Source organism: Saimiri boliviensis, chromosome X (genome assembly GCF_048565385.1).
Source record: "Saimiri boliviensis isolate mSaiBol1 chromosome X, mSaiBol1.pri, whole genome shotgun sequence".
NCBI lineage: Eukaryota > Metazoa > Chordata > Mammalia > Primates > Cebidae > Saimiri > Saimiri boliviensis.
In genome coordinates this window covers 44,728,411-44,748,957 of record NC_133470.1, presented here as the reverse complement: position 1 = coordinate 44,748,957, position 20,547 = coordinate 44,728,411, and the positions used below count along the sequence as shown (strand labels likewise).

General features: G+C 49.9%; 1 protein-coding gene across 2 annotated transcripts; it reads right to left on the bottom strand.

Annotated features, from left to right (window-relative positions):
* Positions 1-505: 505 nt before the first annotated feature.
* Positions 506-20,057, bottom strand: WDR13 (WD repeat domain 13). 2 transcript variants are annotated; one of them, XM_010350195.3, is made up of 10 exons: positions 19,947-20,056; positions 19,524-19,603; positions 18,614-18,854; positions 18,104-18,213; positions 17,851-17,981; positions 16,323-16,630; positions 15,148-15,328; positions 14,913-15,054; positions 11,221-11,339; positions 506-10,766 (listed from the first exon to the last, which is right to left on the bottom strand). In XM_010350195.3, the coding sequence occupies exons 2-10, from the start codon at positions 19,562-19,564 to the stop codon at positions 10,582-10,584; spliced, it is 1,458 nt and encodes a 485-aa protein (XP_010348497.1). In that variant the 5' UTR covers positions 19,565-19,603; positions 19,947-20,056; the 3' UTR covers positions 506-10,581. The 2 variants fall into 2 exon arrangements, with proteins under 2 accessions (XP_010348497.1, XP_074247972.1); XM_074391871.1 differs by having other exon boundaries at positions 10,663-10,827; positions 19,947-20,057.
* Between the last annotated feature and the right edge of the window lie 490 nt (positions 20,058-20,547).

Sequence of the window (20,547 nt, the reverse complement as noted above, 5' to 3'; positions counted from 1 at the left end):
GCCTGGGCAACCGGAGTGAGAGCCTGTCTCAAAAAAGCAAAAAACAAAATCCAGCTGGGCTTGGTGGCATGCGCTAGTAGTCCCAACTACTTGGGAGGCTAAGGTGGGAGGATTGCTTGAGCCCAGGAAGTGGAGGCTGCAATGAGCCATGTTTGCACCACTGCGTTCCAGCCTGGGTGACAAAGTGAGATCCCGTCTCAATTAAAATAAATTGAATTAAATTTAAAAGTAATAAGAAGATGCAAAATTATACAAATTTAAAATTGTGCTTAGTAATCAGTGTTTCTGTTTTATTCCTTACTTAGAAATTATCTGGGCATCCAATGAATATCCATTAATTAAGTCAATTGAGTATCAGAATTTTCAGTTACCTAAGTATTAGTCAGAACTTCCAAGTTACCTTGGAAGTTATCTTCAAGATGACATACTACAAAACATAATTATGTTGAAATAAACTTTTTTTTTCTTTTTCCCCTCTTAATGACTTTCTTTTAACAGCATGAAATAAATTTATTAATGGTTTATTTTAGTCAAATGCAAAGATACATTTTTTTGTCATCTTCAACATTACGTAGGAGTAGTGGTAGCTTATTTGATCAGTAAACCTTCATCATTTAGGAAAACACAAACTTCAGTAGATAAATGCACACTTGTATTATACTTAACACTAACAAAGCAGAGAGAAAACATCCATAATAATTACAGAGTAATTACCTGATAATAGCATAATACTGTTTTGTTTTTTTTGAGACAGGGTCCAGTTCTGTCACTCAGGCTGGAGTGCAATGGCGTGATCTCAGCTCACTGCAACATCCGCCTCCCAGGCTCAAACCATCCTCCCACCTCAGCCTCCCGAGTAGCTGGGACTACAGGCACACACCACCACTATTGGCTAATTTTTGTATTTTTGGTGGAGACAGGGTTTTGCCATGTTGTTCAGGCTGGTCTCAAACTCCCAGGCTCAAGGCATCCTCCCACCTTTGCCTCCTAAAGTGCTGGGACTACAGGCGTGAGCCACTGGACCCATCCTATACTGTTTTTATTAAACTCAAATAATTAAACTAGTGTCATTTGCCAAATATTTATCTTAATTATGAGAACTTGGATTTTTTTGTTTGTTTGTTTGTTTGTTTGTTTGTTTGTTTTGTTTGTTTGTTTTTTTTAGACAGAGTCTCCCTCTGTCGCCCAGGCTAGAGTGCGGTGGCGTGATCTTGGCTCACTGTAACCTCCACTTCCTGGGTTCAAGCGATTCTCCTGCCTCAGCCTCTTGAGTAGCTGGGATTACAGGTGCACGCCACCATGCCTGGCTAATTTTTAGTAGAGACGGGGTTTCACCATGTTGGCCAGGCTGGTCTCGAACGCCTGACCTTGTGATCTGCCCATCTCGGCCTCCCAAAGTGCTGGGATTACAGGCATGAATCACCACACCTTGGTGAGAACTTGGATTCTTAAAAAGTCTCTGAATCAGTTTCTGAAGGAGAAATCTTTTTCAAGTCTAGTGCATTTACGGTATTAAAAATTCAATTTCTTCCTGGACTACAGAGGACAGCCATTTACAAAGTTTGATTTCCTCATTTTCCTATAATTTTAGGAACATTTGATTTGTATAAGTGCTTATTTATCTCTAGCAGCCAATAGGAACTGAGTTCCTTTAATTTAAGTGACTTCACAAAATAAGGTATAGACACCCTGCAGAGATGGGAAAACATTACTCACTCACCCCAGGAGCCCGACTGCAGCCACAGAGGGAGCTTAATGCTTCATTTTCACACCATTAGCCACAAGACAAGAGATTCAAGAGGATCAGGCTAACATGCCTGACTCCTGCCATTCTCTGCCAACATCCATTCACTCATTCCCAGAAGTCACCAAATGGTCAGATCAGAAAGCCAAATTCCCAATCATCACTGCTACCACTATGGAATAGCTCAGCCAGAAACAAACCAAAACCCAGAATATAACAATATAACAAGGGACAGACAGGGTGGCCTGGCTTTGGCTGGCTGTTTGCTTTAATTTGACTTACCTAAGGGGCAGGGTGACGGGTGACATTCAGTAAAAAGTTATTTTTCTTTTCTTTCTTTCTTTCTTTTTTTTTTTTTTTGAGATGGAGTCTCACTCTGTCACCAGGCTGGAGTGCAGGGGCACCATCTCGGCTCACTGCAACCTCTGCCTCCCGAGTTCAAGCAATTCTCCTGCCTCAGCCTCCCCAGTAGCTGCGAATACAGGTACACTCCACCATGCCCAGCTAATTTTTGTATTTTTAGTAGAGGCGGGGTTTCACCATGTTGGCTAGGATGATCTCGAACTCCTGACCTTGTGATCTACCCGCCTTGGCCTCCCAAAGTGCTGGGATTACAGGCATGAGCCACTGTACTCTGCCAAAAGGTCTTTTTCTATTGATCGCCGCTGGATTGGCCCTCCTGAAGTGCTGCACTGATCTGTGCTCCTGCTCAAGGACCCAGAGTGGCTCCCTCCTTCCTGTTACCATGTGGATGCCACTATTTCCTCAGCTTCCATATCAAGCTGTCATCTGTCTGAATATGTATCGAGGCCATGGTGCTCACTGTGTGTCACGATCATTGCAAGCAAGGCCAGGAGTGGCATCTGCCCTCAGTCTGGGTCACTGGATAGATTTGAGGGGTTCTTAGCAATGTCAGCTCCCCAAGGGCAGAGGTTTTGTATGCCTTGTTCACTGTTATAACTTGGCACAGTGCCCGGGACATGTAGAGACTCAGTCAATATAGGTCAGAAGAATGAATGAATGTACTCCCCAACCCTCAACTGAGTCTTGAGGAAACTAAGGCACAGAGTGGTAAAGTGACTGGCTCAGGACCAGGTGGACGAGTCATGGGAGTAATGGGATTTTCCCAGGGTCCTGAGTTACTTACCCAGTGGCCACCCATTTCTTTTCACAGCCCCTGGTATTTCCTGACAGCAGGAGACCAACAGGTGCACCACTGGCCATGCACGGAGGCTTATGCCTGTATTCCCAGCTACTTGGGAAGCTGAGACATGAGAGTCGCTTGAACCCAGAGGGCCGAGGTTGCAGTAAGCCGAGATCATGCAACTACTCTCCAGCCTGGGCAACAGAGCAAGACTCTGTCTCAAAAAAGAAATGCACCACCAAGACCCCCTTTCAAGGAAAGGCTCACTGCGCAGCTGCAGGGAGTGCAGTGGGCAGGCAGCCTCCAGCTGTCAGCTCCATCAGGGTCCGCAGAGAGCCACTTCCCCAAACTCTTGCCCTCTCCCCCAAAACACTCTGCTGCACCATCCCTGCTCCAGAGCTCTCGGCTGGGCTGGCCAAGGCCTTGTGTGGCTTGCATTGTACTCGGCTCTCCCCCTGCCCAATCCTGCTTCCTCCTCCTTCCCTTTACATCAACTGATAAACCCCCTGTGCCCCAAACTCCAGCTCAAATTCTGCTTCTAAAGCACCTGCCCTGGGACACTGCCCAGTGAAACTTAAGGGGTCCCAACACTGCCTCCACCAGGAGTTACCCCAGGGGAAAGCATATGAGTGGAATGGTCACTTTATTGGCTGAAGAGTAGTGGAAAGAGTCAAGAAAACCCACCTGAGAAAACCAGAGGGCTGCAGCTCAAAGTCAAGGGTGCAGGAAAGTGGCCCTGAGAAGGTCTCGGGGCACTATGTTCTATAAGGCTCAGCCCAACGCAACCGAACGAGTGAGCAGAGCAAGGAAATCCAGGACTGGCTTTTATTCAGAACATGTTTCCACCTGGTTCTGGGCGAATAAAGATATCAAAAAGCTGGGTACAGTGGCTCACACCTGCAGTCCCAGCTACTTGAGAGGCAGGGATGGGAAGATCACTTGAGCTCAGGAGGACAAGTCCAGTCTGGACAATATAATGAAACCCTCCACCATGGCTAAAATAAAGAAGAACGCAAAAAGCCCAAGGGAAGAGCTGATGGATTGCATGTTTCTGGAGCTGGGAAATCAGTCTGCGGGGAGTTCCTGAAACAAGTAATATGCAGCGTAGCTCAAGAGGCAGATTGTTTTAACTTAGAAAAACTTAACATTGAAGAGTTGAAAGTGATGGTACTGGCCGAGCGTGGTGGCCCATGCCTGCAATCCCAGCACTTTGGGAGGCCAAGGTAGGCGGATCACTTGAGGCTAGGAGTTTGAGACCAGCCTGGCCAATGTGGCAAAACCCCTGTTTCTACTAAAAATACAAAAATTAGCTGGGCATGGTGATGTGCATCTGGGGCCTCAGCTACTGGGGAGGCTGAGGCACGAGAATAGCTGGAGCCCCAGAAGCAGAAGTTGCAGTGAGTCCAGATGCCAGATGGCGCCACTGCATTCCAGCCTGGGTGACGGCAGGCGGGGAGCGGGGAGCAGTGGGGAAGAAGAAGAAAAAAGTGATGGTACTTAGCACTTCAGTAATCTCTTGGTTGCAAGAGTGAGCTATGTTGATGTGTTTAGAGCCGACCGACCCTGTCATGAAATGCTAGAGCATAACCCAGGACAGATGGAGGACAAAGCCCCAGAGACACCAGCCGAAACCTCAGTTAGCTGTGGCAGGAGGGGCTTAATGGCTTCTTCTGTATAATTGAGTGTTAATTTCTAACCATGACTGCACTGTGGTCTTGAGCTTATGGCCACTATAAGTCATTGTTTTGGAATTTATTATTATTATTTAGAGACAAGGTCTCACTCTGTTGCCCAGGCTGGAGTGCAGTGGCGCGATCGCTGCACGTCTTTTCTTTCTTTCTTTTTTTTTTTTTTTAATGAGACAGTCTCACTCTGTCACTCAGGCTAGAGTGTAGTGATGTGATCTCCTCCAGCTGCCGGGTTCAAGCAATTCTCCTGCCTCAGCCTCCTGAGTAACTGGGATTACAGGCATGTGCCACCATACCCAGCTAATTTTTGTATTTTTAGTAGAGATGGGGTTTCACCATGTTGGCCAGGCTGGTCTTGAACTCCTGACCTCATGATCCACCCACCTCAGCCTCCCAAAGTGCTGGGATTACAGGCATGAGCCACTGCGCCCAGTCACAGCACATCTTTTCGATACAGATGAGGCTGTGAGGTAGAATTTGCCATCAGTGACTTTCCCTTTGAATAAGCACCTGAAAATGAACTTAGTGTAGTTATGTCAGGGTCTCATAGGGGTATTCAACATTGTACCTTAGCCACTTATATTCACTGGAAGAGAGAACACCCAGTGTCACCAAAGTATCCTTTCTTGGGTCCAGGGGTGAGAAAATGGGTACTATGCATCCACTTCCTTGCTTTTCCTCCATTGTCCACCAAACCTAATTGATAGGCCCATTTCAATTTTTAGTGTCTGCTGTGAAGACTGCTCAGCTTGATCCAATCATATGCATGATTCAACTGGTTAGGACTCAACTGGCTGTCTTCTATTCCTTTAGCTAAAGATTTGGTCTCTGTATGGAATACAGGAATTCATTACTTATATTTTCAATGTTGATCATGCCCTTCATCAATAAAGAGAGTCCTCTTTGACTGCTTAGTGCTTTTTTTCCTTAATTTTATCTTGAATTTCTATTCTGACTGCTGTTTTCTCTGTCTCTTTACTTTTCTCATGGATTTTTATGCATCAATTAAAAAATATTTCTGAACCACATTGATTTAGATGTCATTTTGTTGTTTCTTGGAATACTCATTCAGTCTCAGTGCCCTTGTCATCTTTTCTTTTTCTGAGACAGGGTCTCACTCTGTCGCCCAGGCTGGAGTGCAGTAACACGACCTCAGCTCGCTGCAACCTCTGCCTCCCAGGTTCAAGTGATTCTCCTGCTTCAGCCTCTTGAGTAGCTGGGACTACAGGCACATGCCACCACGCCTGGCTAATTTTTGGATTTTGTTGGTATAGATGAGGTTTCACTGTGTTGGCCAGGCTTGTCTCAAACTCCTGGCCTCAAGTGATCCACCTACCTCAGCCTACCAAAGTGCTAGGATTACAGGTATGGCCAACCCTTGTCATTTAATATATGGAATTTAGCTCATTAATATCTACTGTCAGAATTGAAATTCTGTCTTACGTTTTTTGGTATTTTTAATGTATCCCTGATGTTTTCTTAGCATCCTAACTTTAATTATGGAATAATCTCCCTTTTTTTCAAGTGATTTGAAAGTTCTATCCCTGTTTTGTTATTTTTATCTTCTTTTTTTTTTTTTTTTTCCAGACAAGGTCTTGCTGTTACCCAGGCTGCAGTTCAATGGTGTAATCACAGCTCCCTGCAGCCTCCATTTCCCAGGCTCCAGTGATCCTCCCACCTCAGCCTCCCAAGCAGCTGGAACCACAGGCATGCACCACCATGCCTGGCTAATTTTTGTATGTTTTGTAGAGATGGAGTTTCATCATGTTGCCCAAACTCCTTAGCTGAAATGATCCACTTACCTCAGCCTCCCAAAGTGCTGGGATTACAGGCATGAGCCACTGTGCCCAGCCTATCCCTGTTTTTAATTCAACTTGTGGTTTATCTTTAGGTTTTTAAAAAATACAGTTGAGGCCGGGTGTGGTAGCTCATGCCAGTAATCCCAGCACTTTGGGAGGCCGAGGCGGGTGAGTCACAAGGTTAAGAGATCAAGACCATCCTAGGCAACACGGTGAAACCCTGTCTCTACTAAAAATACAAAAATTAGCCGGGCATGGTGGCGCATGCCTGTAGTCTCAGCTACTTGGGAGGCTGAGGCAGGAGTATTGCTTGAACCTAAAGGTGGGGGTTGTAGTGAGATGAGATCGTGCCACTGCACTTGAGCCTGGCGACAGAGTGAGACTCCATCTCAAAAAAAACCCAAAAAACAAAAAACAGAAACAAAACAGTTGAATCTACATTTCTCATTAGCAGCAGCAGAAATGAAAGAATATCTATTCTTCTCTCCTTTGTGGATGGGATGTAAACTCTCTTGATATCACATGAACAGGGGTTTCGATGCTCTGAGAGTCACACAGGCTGGTGTAGGCATACTTGGGGTAAAAGACTGGGATGCGAACCCCATGAGTCACACAGACTGCAGTTTGGAAATGCTGGGGTCAGACAGACCAGGTATAGACATTCCTGGTGTCATATTGACTGTGATACGAGCACTTCTGGGGTCACATCGATAGGTATTTGGACACCTATGGGTCTCACAGACTGGAGTGTGAACTTACGGGTTCTGAGACCAGGATGCCAACAATCCTCAGGCCACAGAGACTAGAATGTGGACACTCCTGGCTGCATACATACTGGGACATGACTATTTCTGGTGTCACACAGAGCAGGGTATAGAAACTCCTGGGGTCATGCAGCATCAGGTATAGATCATAGGAGTGTCCACATCCCAGTCTGTGATGCCACTAGAACTCACATTTATTTCTGTGAACACTTTTGTCCACACCGCAGTCTCTCACCCCATTATATCCAGACTGCAGTCTGCATTTCCCTAATAGTGACTATTTTGAAGTCCTTATAAGTCCAGTCATTTCATCTCCTACATTTGGGTTCAGATCTGAAGGCCACTAATGCTGAAGTATTTGCCATAAGCCCAGGTTTAAAGTGTAACTGAAGAGGCATGGATATCAAGACACTTAACAATGGTCCAGTCAGGCGCGGTGACTCACGCCTGTAATCCCAGCACTTCGGGAGGCTGAGGTGGGTGGATCACCTGGGGTCAGGAGTTCAAGACCAGCCTGGCCAACATGGTGAAACCCCATCTCTACTAAAAATATAAAAGTTAGCTGGGCATGGTGGTGCATGCCTGTAGTCCCAGCTACTCAGGAGGTGGAAGCAGGAGAGTCACTTGAACCCAGAAAGCAGAGGTTGCAGTGAGCCAAGATCGTGCCACTGCACTCCAGCCTGGGCAACAGAGTGAGACTCTGTCTCGAAAGAAAAAAAAAAAAAAGCCATGCATGGTGGCATGCAACTGTAATCCCAGCTACTCAGAAAGCTGAGGCAGGAGAATTGCTTGAATCCAGGAGGTAGAGGTTGCAGTGAGCTGAGATCATGCCACTGCACTCCAGCCTGGGTAACAATAGCAAGACTCTGTCTCAGTAAAAATAAAAAATACAACAGGAAAGTATTGATAGCAAATTCACTAACCAGTCCTTGTTTAAGGTGGCACTAACAGTGGTAGTTTTATCAGAGGCCTGTGTGGAAGGCGACACTATCAGAGAGGAACGTATAGTGGAAGAATGAACAGAGACCATAGTTTAAAGTAAGATAGGGACATTGATGATAGAAGAGTTAATACACAGAGTCCAATAATAGACCAGAAAATCACTGATGATGGAATAAAGACACCCAGATTTGAGGTCAAATAAGAGGGGCAAGGATTTTGACCAGGCATGGTGGCTCAAACCTGTAATCCCAGCACTTTGGGAGGCCAAGGCAGGCAGATCACCTGAGGACAGGAGTTTGAGACCAGCCTGAACAACATGGAGAAATTCTGTCTCTACTAAAAATGCAAAATTAGCCGGGCATGGTGCCTGTAGTCCCAGCTACTTGGGAGGCAGAGGCAGGGGAATCGCTTGAACTTAGGAGGTGGAGGTTGCAGTGGGCCGAGATTGCGCTGCTGCACTCCAGCCTGAGCAACAAAAGCAAAAGTCTGTCTCAAAAAAAACAAAACAAAACAAAAGTCCAGGCGTGGTGGCTCATGCCTGTAATCCCAACACTTTGGGAGGCCAAGGTGGGCAGATCACGAGGTCAGGAGCTCGAGACCAGCCTGACCAACATGGTGAAACCCTGTCTCTACTAAAAATACAAAAATTAGCTGGGTGTGGTGGCACTTGCCTGTAATCCCAGCTACTCAGGAGGCTGAGGCAGGAGAATCACTTGAACCCTGGAGGCAGAGGTTGCAGTGAGCTGAGATCGCGCCACGGTACTCAGCCTGGGTGACAAAGCGAGACTCCATCTCAAAAAGGCGGGGGGTAAGGATTTTTAATTAGTTCTGCTTTAATTATGCTGTTGAATAGCTAGACAGAGAGATGGGACTTGATACTGGGATAGTTAGCAAATGCTTGACTTCAGACTAGAGGAATATTCCAGGCATAACAGTTAACAGAGACCCTGGTTTAGGGTTAGACCAGAGAAAAAGGGATGAGGACAATCGAATTACTATCTGGGTTTGAGGTCAGTTCAGAGGGGACTCGAGTCTAGGATAGTTAACAGAGCCTGGGGTTTGCGTTCACACTCTAGGGACACTGGTGTCAGGAGAGATAACTGTACAAGTTCAATGACAGATCACAGGACACTGGTGATGGAGCAGTTAGCAGAGGATCAGATTAAGGTCAAACCAGATGGGAGTTGGTGGTATATTTAATAGAAGACTGGTCTGAGAAGGCTTGGAGTAGAAGGATTTGGGGCTAGTTAAATGGCTGTGTTGGCTAACTAGACCAGTAGATCTTGAAATATGAAATAGGAAATGTAAGTCCTGGTTATGAGTCAGACAGACTAGAGAGCAAGAAGAGTGGGACAGTTCTGATTAGGGAGCAGGACAACTCTGAATGTGGAATGACTAGAAAAGATAACGCAGATTTTGAGAACAAGCCAGAAGGACATTGACGCTGTAATGTTTAACAGTAGACCAGGTTTGAGATCAGACCAATTGATGGTTTAGGGGTTAAAATGGCCTACAAAGTCAGATCAGAGGGGACAGAAGGTTGACTAGTTTAAAAAAAAAAAGACCAGGTATGATCCATGCGGACATTAGATGCAAAATGAACAGAGGCCCAGGTTTGATTAGAGACCAGAAGGACCTGTAAGCTAGAATATCAAATGAAGGTCGGCTGGGCACATGGCTCACGCCTGTAATCCCAGCACTTTGGGAGGCCAAGGCAGGCAGATCATCTGAGGTCAGGAGTTCGAGACCACCCTGGCCAACATGGTGAAACCCCGTCTTTAAATATATATATATTAGCTGGGTGTGGTGGTGTACACCTGTAGTCCCTGTGGTGTATACCTGTAGCTACTTGGGAGGCTGAAGTGGGAGGATCACCTAAGCCCTGGAAGTTGAGGCTGCAGTGAGCTATGGTCATGCCACTGCATTCCAACCTGGGTGACAGAGTGAGACCCCGTCTCAAAAACAAAACAAGGCACCCTGTCAGGAACGTCTTCCCTGATACCATAAAGACCCACTCCCCCAACTCCAACTTCTGCAGCTCTGTCTCCCATCCTTGCCTTATTTTCTTTGCACCACTCATCATTAGCTGACCTGTTCCACATTTTTGTCTACTGTCTCCTCTACAATGCAAGCCCAACAAGGGCAGGCATTTCCATCAGATTAGGTCACAGCAGTATCCCCAGTGCCTAGAACAGTTCCTGGCACACAGTCAGGGCTCACTAATCTCTATCAAATGCATGAGTGTGTAAAACAGTTAAAGCGGTGCCTGTGACCCAGCAGACATTCAATCAATGCTTGTGGAATGAATGAATCGTCGATGCATGAATGCACGAATGAGTCAATGAACTCCGTTCCACCGTGTTCCTGGAGCTGCCTGCTCCCCTGCCAGTCCCCGGCAGAGCTGGGAGCCGGCCCTCAGCACAACCACTGAAGCTTTATTTACAACACGAGGCTGGAGTAAAGGGATGGGATGGTGGACAGCAGCAGGGCTGGCAGGACCCTATTTCTGCTCCCGCCTCCAGACGATGACCATGCCGCTGGCGTCACTGGAGGCCAGTAGGCTCTCGTCGCAGTTGAAGCTGACATCAAGCACGGGCGCACTGTGGCCCTGCAGCTTGTTGACAGCAGCCTTGGCTGCCCGTTCCACATCAAAGAAGTGCACGCACATGTCCTCACTGCCTGTCACTGTCGGGGTGAGAGGGAGAGGCCATCGGGAGGCGCCTGGGGTGCCCCTGGTGGGAAGTCCCTGAGGTGTTGAAGGGTGTATGTTGGAGGTGTGAGGTCCCAGCATGGCTTGGGGAAGTTTGAGGGGACCCCATCCTTAGCTGGGAGGTCGCCTGGCTCTTTTGGTACTATGTGCAGAGTCCAAGGTCTCTGGGCTTTTTAGGGGGAGGTGTGTTCAAAGTGTGAGTTTTCATTGCTTCTCGGCCTTTTGGCTGAGATCAAGTGCAAACTGTGAGTTCTCTGAGCTGTTTGGAGCTGTCAGTAGCAGACTGAGGCTGTTGGGGTGTGAGGGGTCATGAGGCCCAGGTCAGGGTGTCAGGGTGTCAGGGTGTCGTGATATCTGAGCCAAGTCAGCACCAGCCCTGGTCCCTGCCCCTCCCCAGCCACCCAGATGCCCTGTCCCTATAGGACTCACCCACGCAGGCCCCCTGGCGGAAGGACATGAGGGGACAGAAGATGCTGCGCACCGGGTGTGAGCTCTGCTCGATGGGGAAGCTTCTCTTCAGCTGCAGGGTCCCCTCGTTGTCTACCACTCTGAGAGGAGGACGAGACAGAAGGTCAAAACATAGCCCCAGCCCCAGCAGGGGGACAAGCTGTGGGCCTGTGTCCCCACCCCGTGCCTAAGTTCTTCTCAAGGTTCATGAAACCCAATTTTTTTTTGTTTTTGAGACAGGATCTTACTCTGTCACCCAGGCTGGAGTGTAGTGGTGCGATCATGGCTCACTGCAGCCTCAACCTCCCAGGCTCAAGTGATCCTCTCGTCTCAGCCTCCTGCGTAGCTGGGCCTACCTATAGGTACATACCATTCCCAGCTTATGAAACCCAATTCTGAGGTGACTGCATAAACTGTAAACAGGGGCTGATGTGTGAGTTACCGATGGCTCAGAAACTGTCTCTGTTGATATAAACGGGAGCCTCTCCAGTTTCATCCACTAGTTTTTCTAAGATCCTGGTGTTAAGACAGGCACAAAGAGACTAAATGAACACACCATGGTACACTCACACTGTGGAAAACTGCACAGCCCTTAGACAGAATAAAGCACAGTTCCCGAAGGTGACCTGCGGGGTTTCTACAAGGCACCGCCTGGTGAGAAACTTGAGATGTATGAAAAGGCCATTTCTTTTTTCTTTCTTTTTTTGAGAAAGAGTCTCACTCTGTTGCCCAGGCTGGAGTGCAGTGATGCCATCTCAGCTCACTGCAACCTCCGTCTCCCAGGTTCAAGTGATTCTTCAGCCTCAGCCTCCTGAGAAGCCGGGACTATAGACGTGCGCCACCATGCCTGGCTAATTTTTATATTTTTAGTAGAGATGGGGTTTCACCATATTGGCCAGGCTGATCTTGAACTCCTACCTCGTGATCCACCTGCCTTGGCCTTCCAAAGTGCTAGGATTACAGGTATGAGTCACCGCGCCCAGCGCCCCCCCCCCTTTTTTTTTTTTTATTATTTTAAGAGATGGAGTCTGGCTCTGTCACTCAGGCTGGAGTGCAATGGCATGATCTCAGCTCACTGCAACCACTGCCTCACAAGTTCAAGTGATTCTGCAGCCTCAGCCTCCAGAGTAGCTGGGATTACAGGCGCCTGTCACCACATATATCTAATTTTCGTATTTTTAGTAGACATGGGGTTTTGCTATGTTGACCAGGCTGGTCTCGACCTCCTGATCTCAAGTGATTTGCCCACCTCAGCTTCCCAAAGTGCTGGGATCACAGGCGTGAGCCACTGCACCTGGCCCAAGAATGTCTTTCAATAGGTGAATAATGAAACTGTTACCTCCATAAAAGGAACATTAAGTGATAAGAAAACCCATTTCTTTAAAATGTCTTTCCTTCAAAACTATGGTGGGAGCCAGGCAAGGAGGCTCATGCCTGTAATCCCAGCACTTTGGGAGGCTGAGGTGGGAGGATTGCTTCAGGCCAGGAGTTCGAGACCAGACTGGGTAACATGGCAAATCTTCATTTCTGCAAAAAATAGATTTAAAAAGTTAGCTCGGCATGGTGGCAAATGCCCGTAATCTCAGATACTTAGCCTGAGGTGGGGAAATCAAATGAGCCCAGATGTTGGAGGCTGCAGTGAGCCATGATCACGCCACCGCACTCCAGTCTGGGTGACAGCAAAACCCTATCTCAAACAAAAACACACGTGGGTATGTGTACACACCTAGGATTCGTGGAGAGAGGAGGGCATGTGGAAAGATGTGGATCATTAGTGGGCTTTACTGTGGCAGGAGAAGGCCAGATGTGGTAGGAGGAAGAAGGGAGGGGCTGTGGGAAATGGGCACAAACCTAAGGGTACACTTAAATTAAAAATTTTTAAAGCATATATATAGAAATTGTTTAAAAGGAGGAGAGAGCTGGGTGCAGTGGCTCACGCCTGTAATCCCAGCACCCTGGCAGGCCAAGGCGGGCAGATCACGAGGTCAAGAGATCGAGACCAGCCTCGCCAACATGGTGAAACCTCATCTCTACTAAAAATACAAAAATTGGTCAGGCATAGTGGCACATGCCTGTAATCCTAGCTACTGAGGAGGCTGAGGCAGGAGAATTGCTTGAATCCAGGAGGTGGAGGTTGCAGTGAGCCGAGATCAGGCCACTGCACTCCAGCCTGGCGACAGAGTGAGACTCCACCTCAAAAAAAAAAAAAAAAGGGAGAGAAGTAAAGTGATAGAATAAAAAGCATCCTGTTAAGCAGTGATTTTCAGGTCTGGCCTGATATCGCTTAGGGAATTTCTCAATCTACCCATGCCCAGGCCCATCCCAAAACTTCTGAAACCACTGTCCTACAGAGGGGCCCGGGCAGGATTTTTTGAGACTCTTCAGGTCATTCCAATGTGTGGCCCAGGCTGAGAACTGCATTTGGGTCACATGACAGATTGAGTGGGGATAGTAACCCCCACACCCCACCCCCAAAAAAAAGAAAAAAGGAAGGAAGAAAGGAAAACAGGCCTTGCTTTGAGTAACCCTAGTCTATTTTTGTTTTATTATGCTTTAAGTTCTGGGGTACATGTGCAGATCCTGCAGGATTGTTGCATAGGTACACACATGCCATGGTGGTTTGCTATCTCCATCCCCCTATCACCTACATCAGGCATTTCTCCCAGTGTTATCCCTCCCCAACCTCCCCACCCCCAGCTGTCCCTCCCTTAGCCCCTCATACCCCAACAGACCCCAGTGTGTGATGTTTCCCTCCCTGTGTCCATGTGTTTTCATTGTTCATCACCCGCCTATGAGTGAGAACATGCAGTGTTTGGTTTTCTGTTCTTGTGTCAGTTTGCTGAGAATGATGGTTTCCAGCTTCATCCATGTCTCTACAAAGGACATGAACTCGTCCTTTTTTATGGCTGCATAGTATTCCATGGTATATATGTGCCACATTTTCCTTGTCCAGTCTATCATTGATGGGCATTTGGGTTGGTTCCAGGTCTTTGCTATTGTAAACAGTGCTGCAATGAACATACGTGTGCATGTGTCCTTATAGTAGAATTATTTATAATCCTTTGGATATATACCCAGTAATGGGACTGCTGGGTCAAATGGGATTTCTATTTTTAGATCCTTGAGGAATCGCCACACTGTCTTCCACAATGGTTGAATTAATTTACATTCCCACCAACAGTGTAAAAGTGTTCCTATTTCTCCACATCCTCTCCAGCATCTGTTATCTCCAGATTTTTTAATGATCGCCATTCTAACTGGTGTGAGATGGTATCTCAATGTAGTTTTGATTTGCATTTCTCTAATGACAAGTGATGATGAGCATTTTTTCATGTTTGTTGGCCTCATAAATGTCCTCTTTTGAAAACTGTCTGTTCTTATCTTTTGCCCTCGTCCATTTTATGCTTCAGTTTGCTCAACTGCAAAATGGAGATAATAACAGCAGCTGCCTCACAGGTCGGTGCAAGGACTGAATGCAGTGATACACAGAAACTGCTTCAAACAGGGCCTGGCCGCAGTGATCGCTGTAAACGTGCATGCTCACTTCTGCTATTAGCGTTACTGCTACTACTGCTCCCTCAATGAAATTAACCTGATGGAGGAGATGGGCTACTGTCCCAGTGTGCTGGAGGAAGCAGGCCCTCCATCTCCAGGAGACCCTGTGGGGGACCCACCTGTAGAGCAGCAACTTGTTGAGGCAAGCATTGATGAGCAGCGAGGGGTCCCGGGCCTCACGGCTGACCCAGGACCGGGCTGAGATGCTGGTCACAGGACTCCCCTCATGCACCACCAGACGCTTGGCTTTGGTCAGCTTCCCTGCAGCAGCGGAGGGAGGGAAGGCAAAGGGGAGGGTGAGGGCTATGCCCCGGGGAGGGCGAGCACCCAGATGCAGGACTGCTGTCTGCCTACCCGTGGCCATGTCGAAGAGGAAGGAGAAGATACTGCCACGGTCATCACCCGCCCAGAGCAGCCGGCCAGGGGCATCGAAGGACAGAGCGAGGACACGGCCTGTCAGCTTGCTGGAGCCCCCCTTCACTTTCTTGCCCGTGGAGATGTTCATGACATGCACGTTGTGCTTGGCGTTTCCCACCTGTGGGGAGAATGCACAGACCATCATTCTGCTCCCAGCCAGTCCCTCCTCGAGTCTGAACACAGTGAGGCTACCGTTGATGGGACTGGCTGGTCCCCATTAAGAGTCTATTCACAGTGGGGCTGTGGTAGGTAGACAAGAAGGTGATCAGGCATGAATCCACCTCCCTAGCTAGCCCCTCTTGTAATCTGCCCAGAGTAGGGCACTTGCCTATGGGACTAAAGGGCCTTCAGAGCCATCATGCTGCCCCTTGGCCAGTCCTCCTGCAGGGTGAGAACCACGGGGCCTGCCCAGGCCTGTGATCCCAGCCTTCCCCTGCTCCCTGGCTGTGCCTTTCTGGAACTTGTGGGGCTGCTGCTGACACGGGGAGGATCCTGGCTCACAAGCTCGCTCTTGGTCAGTTCCTCTGCACTTTACCCCACCCCACCCTGGGCCATGCCAGACTTTTTAATGTTCTTCCCCTGCTCTCTGACCAATCTACCCTGGAGTCTGACCATGGTGGGGCTCCCATTGATAGACCAGATGAGGCTCAGCCTCATCGTCCTGCTCCTCAGAGGTAGCCCCTGCAGTCAGAAAGCTGTAGGACTGCAGCTGATGTGACCAAAGGGGTCCCAGAGCCAGGACCCTGCCCTGGCCAGTGCTCCCTGAAGTTTACCACAGCAAGGCCATCTCAGACCAAGAATGGTCTTATGATCTGCTTCCCTTTTAAGTCTGGCCATGGCTGGGCGTGGTGGCTCACGCCTGTGATCCAAGTACTTTGGAGGCCAAGGTGGGCGATCACCTGAGGTCGGGAGTTCAAGACCAGCCTGACCAACATGGTAAAACCCTGTCTTTAAAAAAAAAAAAAAAAGTCTGACCACACTAGGACTGCTGTGATGAGATTGGCGGGGGTCCTAGGCCCCCCTGGCTGCCCCTCCTTATACTCTCACTCCCTCAGATGGCCTTCCTGACCCAGTCCGCCCGCCCTTGGTGAGTGGGGGCCCTGGAGGCTGACCACGGTGAGGTTGTTGTTGACAGGCTGGAAGGTACAGCAGAGCAGTTCAGCACCATCGGGGTCAGGGATCTCCCGGATGCAGCGGCCATCTTCAGAGGCCCAGATGCGCATGGTAGCATCAAGTGAGGTGGATACGAGGATGTCATTGGAGAGGGACCAGGCGAAGTCGGAGACACCACGGGTGTGGCCCCGTAGGACACGAAGCACCGTGGGCGGGGCGGGCACCAGCTGGCACAGGGAGATGCTGCCGTCGAGTGAGCAGCAGGCCAGGCGGTGCCGGTCATCATTGGCGAAGCGTACTCGTGGAACTGCAATGCCAAGAAGCCATTTGTGGGAGTCTGCACACACACTGGGCACTTTTCTCTCTAAAAGGCTCTGATGTGTGTGCCAGGGCCTGCGGCCCCACTGCATGAGGCACAGTGGCCTCAGCAAAGGGCTTTCCTTGGCTGACAAAGGGAACTGTAACCCCAGAAGGTCCTCTGCCAAGGCTCCCTAAGTCTTAGCAGCTCCTTTGCAGATTGCAAAAGTCTTCTGCAATGTGAAAAGGCTCCTGTCTTAGCAAACAATTTACAATCAAGGTCTTGGCCGTTTGCAAAACTCTTGACACTGTAGCCCACTCTGCTCTCTGCAAGGGGATTTCTCATCAGCAAAGTCTTTTTTTTGAAACGGAGTCTTGCTTCTCGCTCTGTCACCCAGGCTGGAGTGCAGTGGTACAGTCTTGGCTCACTGCAACCTCCACCTCTCGGGCTCAAGTGATTGTCCTGCCTCTGCCTCCTGAGTAGCTGGGACTACAGGCCCTTGCCACCACACCCGGCTAATTTTTCGTATTTTTAGTAGAGATGGGTTTCACTGTGTTAGCCACGATGGTCTCCATCTCTTGACCTCGTGATCTGCCCGCCTCAGCCTCCCAAAGTGCTGGGATTACAGGTGTGAGCCACCTTGCCCAGCCCATCTTTGAACTCTTCCAAGTGACTCACAAACCCAGGCTCCCTGCTGCAAAGGGCTCTCTTAGGCTTCTGAGGCTCTTTTTTTTTTTTTTTTTTTAGGCAGAGTTTCGCTCTTGTTACCCAGACTGGAGTGCAATGGCGCAATCTCGGCTCACCGCAACCTCCGCCTCCTGGGTTCAGGCAATTCTCCTGCCTCAGCCTCCTGAGTAGCTGGGATTACAGGCACGCGCCACCATGCCCAGCTAATTTTTTGTATTTTTAGTAGAGACGGGGTTTCACCATGTTGACCAGGATGGTCTCGATCTCTCGACCTCATGATCCACCCGCCTCAGCCTCCCAAAGTGCTGGGATTACAGGCTGGAGCCACCGCGCCCGGCTCTGAGGCTCTTTACAGTAGAGAAAGCACTGAGACTCTGCAGACCACTGTGCAGGGGGGCTTTTCAGTCTGCAGAAGGCTTTGTGGATGCGAATTCCTCCTTCAGAGGTGTGCCAGGGGCCTGGTATTCAGAAAAGGATGCCTTGGTTGTTTGTCACAGTTTGGGCAAACACTTGGTGATAGAACCCGCCACCCACTGACTCACCTGCTTCATCCACGTGCTGGTCAAAAACATGGTACATGCCTGCAAAGGCATAGTTCTCGCTCAGTGATGTGTCCCCGGCCATGGCCCGGCTTGCCTCTGCCGCTGACGTGGGCACCACGCTGCCAGGGGGCCTGGGCCCCAATAGGAAGTGAGGGGTGACAAGAGGTAGATGTGAGAGTGTTCAGTCTGCCATTGCCCCAGGGCCCCTCTCCTCCTTGCAACCACACCCCCCTCAGCTATCTCTGGCGCATACCTGTCCTCATAGACGGCACGGTTCATCTGTGCTTGCAGCTGGTAGGAGCCTCGGCTGACAGAACGGCGGTGCCCACGAGCCCCTAGGGCCCGAGGATCATCCTCAAAGTCCTGCAAATGGAGAGGGTCAGAGTGGGTGTATCCTGCAAAAAGCCCCTGAGATCCTTTGAGGTGTGGAGCCCTGAAAATCTACCTAGAGCCACATCACTTCTCACCGTGTCCCCTGCCACCACCCCTGCTGCCCACCTGTACTACTGCAGTGGCTTCTTCAGGAGTTCTGCTGTTCCTGCCTTCCCCTGCTCAACAGATACTCCAAACATGGCTTGTTCTATGTTTATTGACCTGTTTACCAAGTTTATTGTCTGTTCATTGATTTACTGGGCATATTATCTTTTTGTCCTCTGCTGATACAGAACAGTGGCCAGCACAGAGCAGGTGCTTGATGAAAGTCTGCAGAGCGAATGTGTGCAGGCAGGATATGCCCAGGGGGCGAATGTGGCCAGGAGCTCACCTCCATGCGGTCAAGGGTAGTGCGGCTACTGCGGACGATGCTGTTGCTATAGGCACGAGCACTGCCTGGCTCGGAGAGGGGCCCGTAGCGCTGGCCCAGCAGCTGCCCCCGAAGCCTCAGGTACTGCCGACGCAGTGCTGGGGGGTGCCCAGCCTTGGCATTCTCCCGCAGCAGCTGGCTGCGCCGGCGGATATACTGCGTCCGAAACTGTGGAAACGTTGGTGTGCGGTACGCGTTGTACCTGCAGGGTCAGGATGCAGGGCAGGCAGCAGGCACAGGAAAGAGGGAATCAATCAGCTTGGGGGACAGGGCAGGAGAGTGAGGTGTGTGGCAGTGACTGGGGCCGAGGTGTAAGAATGACTAGCAGTGGTGATGGGGGACCTCTTGGTCCTGCGGTAGGAGTGAATGTTCGGTAATAATCAGCGTGGTGATGAGGTCACTGTGCAGACAATGGAGTCAGTCTGCTGCCTTGCTGGGGTCCCTACCGGGTGACTGGGTCAGCACAGACAATAATTGGGGTCAGTCTACCATGGCAACAGAAATCACACTGACATTATGGGGGTCGGCGTTGGGTAGTGATGGGGTCACAACAGGGAAGTGATGATGTTAAAAAACAATCTAGGAGACACCCATAGGGGATAGGATGTCACCAGCCTGAGCCCCACCTCCCTCCCACAGGCAGCCTCTTTGCGCATATCCACATCTGACCACATTTTCCCAGCATGCTGTTTAGAACCCTCTCCAGCCCAGAAACTCACGGCAGGCGTGCCCGCCTCCTCTACTGCGCATGCTCACCTCCGGCAAGCCCACGCAGCCGCATAAGGCAAATTCTCCGCCCAGCCTCACTTATCGCCATTGCGCATGCACCACAGTAAGTTCCGCTCCCATGGGCTTCGACCCTACGCCTCACCTCGCGTCCACTGCTAAGACTTGCTGCCACACCGCGGCCATTCCCTGGCCTCCTCCTCTGGCGCCTCCGCCCGCGGGAGCCTGCAGGACAAGGGCCTGGAATGTGAGCGTCCCGAGCAAAGGGATCTAGTTCCGTCCCTTCCGCCAGGCGACCATTGCCATAGACATCGAGTCCCTCTGCGCCGGAGATGTCACGAACTCCCACCCGGCTGTTACCATGGTCATCACCCCAGCCCTGCCCTTCCTGGGCAACGCCCGGGTGACACACAGCGATTCAGAACAGACACCGCCCCTCCCCGGTCGCCATAGCAACGCCCCTCCCCCGCCTAGCATTCCTTGCTTGACGTTTCCCACCCATCTTGTCCCCGCCGCCCTCCGCCTTCCCTTCTCAGGTCCAAGAGCATAGCCCGGGATCGGGGACCACCTCCGGGGCTGCCTCCGGTTCTTGAGGCCCCCCGGGGCGGCCCTGAGACCACTGTCGCCGGTTCCTTCTGTCTCTCCTCCCTTTCTCAGGCTCCAGGCAAGATGGCCGCCTGCTATCAGAGAGAGCTGCCGAGCCCAGAGCGAATCGATAGGCATCCTTCCCAGGGCGTGGGAGTCTCGCAGGCGCATTGAGGGACATTCGCTTCAGGCACAAGGACGGAGGCTCCACCCCTCGACTTCTACCCATTCGTTAATGGCACTTTTTGTTTATACAAGGATAATGTCCAAGGGACATAGTGTCAGGGGTGAGTTTACGAATCATTCCCTAGAAATCAGAAATACAACATTATAAAAAAGAGAAGGTGGCCGGGTGCAGGGGCTCACACCTGTCATCCCAGCACTTTGGGAGGCCGAGGCGGGTGGATCACGAGTTCAGGAGATCAAGACCATCCTGTCCAACATGGTGAAACCCTGTCTCTTTAAAAAAAAAAAAAAAAAAGAAAGAAAGAAAAAGAAAGACAACTTTTAAAAAGTGGTATAGGGCCAGGCACGGTAACTCACGCTTGTAATGCCAGCACTTTGGGAGGTGGAGGCAGGTGGAT